The 2,842-nt window shown below is 56.5% G+C and overlaps 1 protein-coding gene across 1 annotated transcript in view; it reads left to right on the top strand.

The window, feature by feature from the left end:
* SNRNP27 (small nuclear ribonucleoprotein U4/U6.U5 subunit 27) overlaps positions 1 to 2,081 on the top strand; it is a 2,601-nt gene extending 520 nt beyond the window's left edge. The window contains exons 2-6 of the mRNA XM_035312864.1: positions 167 to 287; positions 447 to 559; positions 695 to 774; positions 1,028 to 1,092; positions 1,723 to 2,081. Coding sequence (XP_035168755.1) covers positions 167 to 287; positions 447 to 559; positions 695 to 774; positions 1,028 to 1,092; positions 1,723 to 1,777 — 434 coding nt within the window. The 3' untranslated portion in view covers positions 1,778 to 2,081. The remainder of the gene's footprint in view (positions 1 to 166; positions 288 to 446; positions 560 to 694; positions 775 to 1,027; positions 1,093 to 1,722) is intronic.
* The last annotated feature ends 761 nt before the right edge of the window (positions 2,082 to 2,842 follow it).

Below are 2,842 nucleotides of genomic sequence, written 5' to 3'. Positions count from 1 at the left end.
TTTTGGGGGGTCTGGGGGACGTTGGGGGAGTTTAAGGGGGCTTGGGGGGGATTTGGGGCGGTTTAGGGTTTTTTTGGGGGGGTTTGGGGCTGGGAATTAACGGGAGAAGCTCGGTGCTGGTGCGGGGGTAAAGGGGGAGCCGCGTTTCTCCTGTGCCTCCCCGCAGACCGCAGGCGCTCGCGGTCCACTTCGAGGGAGAGGGAGAGGAGGAGGAGGGAGAGGTCGCGGTCCCGGGACAGGGACAGGAGGAGGAGTCGGTCTCGCTCCCCGCACAGGCGACGGTCCAGGTGAGGGAGAGAAAACGGGGGAGAGAGGGGCAAAAAATGGGGTGGAGAAGTTCTTGGTGCCAGCATCGCTGTCGGGAGGGAGCGGAGTGCGGCACGGGGATGTTCCCAGCGCCTCCTCGCAGCCGTGGAGCTGAGCCCTGTGTGCGTTGTCAACGTCAGGTCGCCGAGGCGGCACAGATCCAGCTCCTCCTCCCCACCGCGGCTGAAGGAGAGGCGAGACGAGGAGAAGAAGGAGATAAAGGACTCCAAGGGCAAGGAGCGCCAGATCACGGGTACAGAGGCAGAGTCCTGGGGCGTTAACTCACCCCTGGCTCCGCGAGGTTGTGGCCAGCACAGAAAGATTCTTTATTCCTGGTTGATGCTCGTGGCTGCAGGAGGCGAACTCTCCTTTCTCGTTGCCTTTTCAGAGGAAGATCTGCAAGGCAAGACGGAAGAGGAAATCGAGATGATGAAAATGATGGGATTTGCCTCTTTTGACACGACCAAAGTGAGCGCGGGCTGGGATCAGCCGGAGCACCGGGCTCATTCCTGCGACGTTTGTACACCCAAGCACGAGTCCCTGCTGTCGGGACGCCCAAACTGAGTGTGGGGCTCGCCCTTTACAGCCCAGAGCTCTGGCACTGATGTTTTTTTTTTTAACCTTTCCTGTGTTAACCGTCCTCATCCCTCCCGTGCTGTCCCTTTCCCAGGAAGGCTCCAGGCGGCGCACTCGCTTTTTGACCGTTTCCCTTCTCTTCCAGGGGAAGAAAGTGGACGGCGCCGCGAACGCGTACGCCATCAACGTGTCGCAGAAGAGGAAGTACAGGTCTGTGTCTCAGCACGGTTCTGTTGCAACTGCACCGAATTGCCACACTTTCCTGATAAAAAATAACCTTGTTTACGAGGTGAAAGCGGTTCAGAGGAAATTAAAGTCCAGGCTGCTGTCTGTAGGCAGAAACGGGGGGCGATCTGGCTTCTTTTTGCCCTTGGTAAAGGTAAAAGTTTGGCTGGCAGAGCCCTCACGTTTTTCCCTGAAACCACAAAAACAGAAAGTAAAAGAGCACGCAGGTACGTGGCACGCGGGCAGGGCGTGCTGGAGGCGGCTAGAGCAGGGCAGAGCTCGGCTCTGCTGCTTCTTGGGCAGAAGAAAGACTCCGTTAGCCCCGTTACCTGCCGGGCAGCCGGGCTGCGGAGCCTCCAGAAGGTGCGGGGCCAGGCTTCAGCCCCCGACCGAACGCGTCGGGTCTCAGCGAGGTCGGGCAGAGCTTTTCTTGTGCCTTCGTGTGCACAAATTTGGGGGGAATTGGATTCCCTGTGGCTTCTCCGTGCTGTCGCAACCCCCGTCAGGCCGTTTTCTGAGCTGGAAAGCCGCCAGCGGACCGGAGCTGGGAGCCCCCTGGGGTTTTCGGCGCTCCCGGCTCGGTTCCCGATGTTGTTTCCTCCCCTCCCGCCGCAGGCAGTACATGAACAGGAAAGGAGGCTTCAACAGACCGCTGGACTTCATCGCCTGATGCTGGGCTCCCTGCGACCCGCGAGGAACGGCCCCGCCGCCGAGCAGCACCGCCTCCCGCAAAACCATTCTCCCCCAGAACGATTTTGGGGTTATTTATAGCGAGATCGGGTCTGCTCCCCCTGCCCTGTCGGCGGAGGGGGGGTTAACGCGCGCGCGGTTTCCTGAAGCCGTTGTTTTTCGTTGCGTTCGGTTTGGTTTCTTCCTGCCAGTTGTGTTTGGTTTTTTTTTCTCCCATTGCGTTTTTATTTGAAATAACTCGGTGCTGTCCATTTCCATTAAAACCCGTATATATTTTTCCTTTATTCCTTCTCTAACTGTGACACCACCGCTCGGGAACAAAAGAGCAGGCGCCTGGGGCTACCCAAAGCCACCGCAGGCAGCAACGGCGTTAACAACCCGCTCAGGGATGGGCCAGCGTGGGGATGGGGGGGGGGGGGGGGGATATTTCCCCCCAGGAAATATTCCCCAGGAAATATTTGCCTCTTTTCCCCCTAAAAAATTAAAAAAAAAAAAGGGGAAACGGGGCCGGGGTCCTTGCTGCTGCACCCTGTGGGGACACCACAAAGACGTCTGCACGGGGGGGTCCTGAGGCCTCTCAATCCCAGCAAACACACGAGGTGATCAAATCAATTAAGACGTAGACGAGCCCGGGATTGGGGAAAAAAATGGGAAAAAATGGGGGATTGGAGACTTTGCTTTAAAAAATTGAGGGATTGGGGATTGTGCTTTAAAAAAAATATATATATGTGGGGTCGGAGCCTTTGCTATCAAGATCCCGGGACTGTAAAAAATTGTGGGGTCGGAGCCTTTGCTTTAAAAAATGGTGGGGCTGGGGCCTTTACTATCAAGACGGTGGGATTTTTGCTTCAAAAAATCGAGAGATTGGAGCCTTTGCTTTAAAAAATTGCGGGGTCGGAGCCCTTGCTGTAAAAAATGTGTTTTTTTTTTATTTTTTTTTTTTTTGAAGGTCCTGCTCAATATTTGGGGCCGTCACAGCGGAGACGCCTTCCTAAATCCCAGCCCCGTTGGGACTTGGGGCACCCCCGGGGACGGTGACACCCCC

Source organism: Oxyura jamaicensis, assembly GCF_011077185.1.
Source record: "Oxyura jamaicensis isolate SHBP4307 breed ruddy duck chromosome 22 unlocalized genomic scaffold, BPBGC_Ojam_1.0 oxy22_random_OJ72703, whole genome shotgun sequence".
NCBI lineage: Eukaryota > Metazoa > Chordata > Aves > Anseriformes > Anatidae > Oxyura > Oxyura jamaicensis.
The sequence above is the reverse complement of the archived record's forward strand: the minus strand, read 5'-3'. Positions and strand labels throughout refer to the sequence as shown.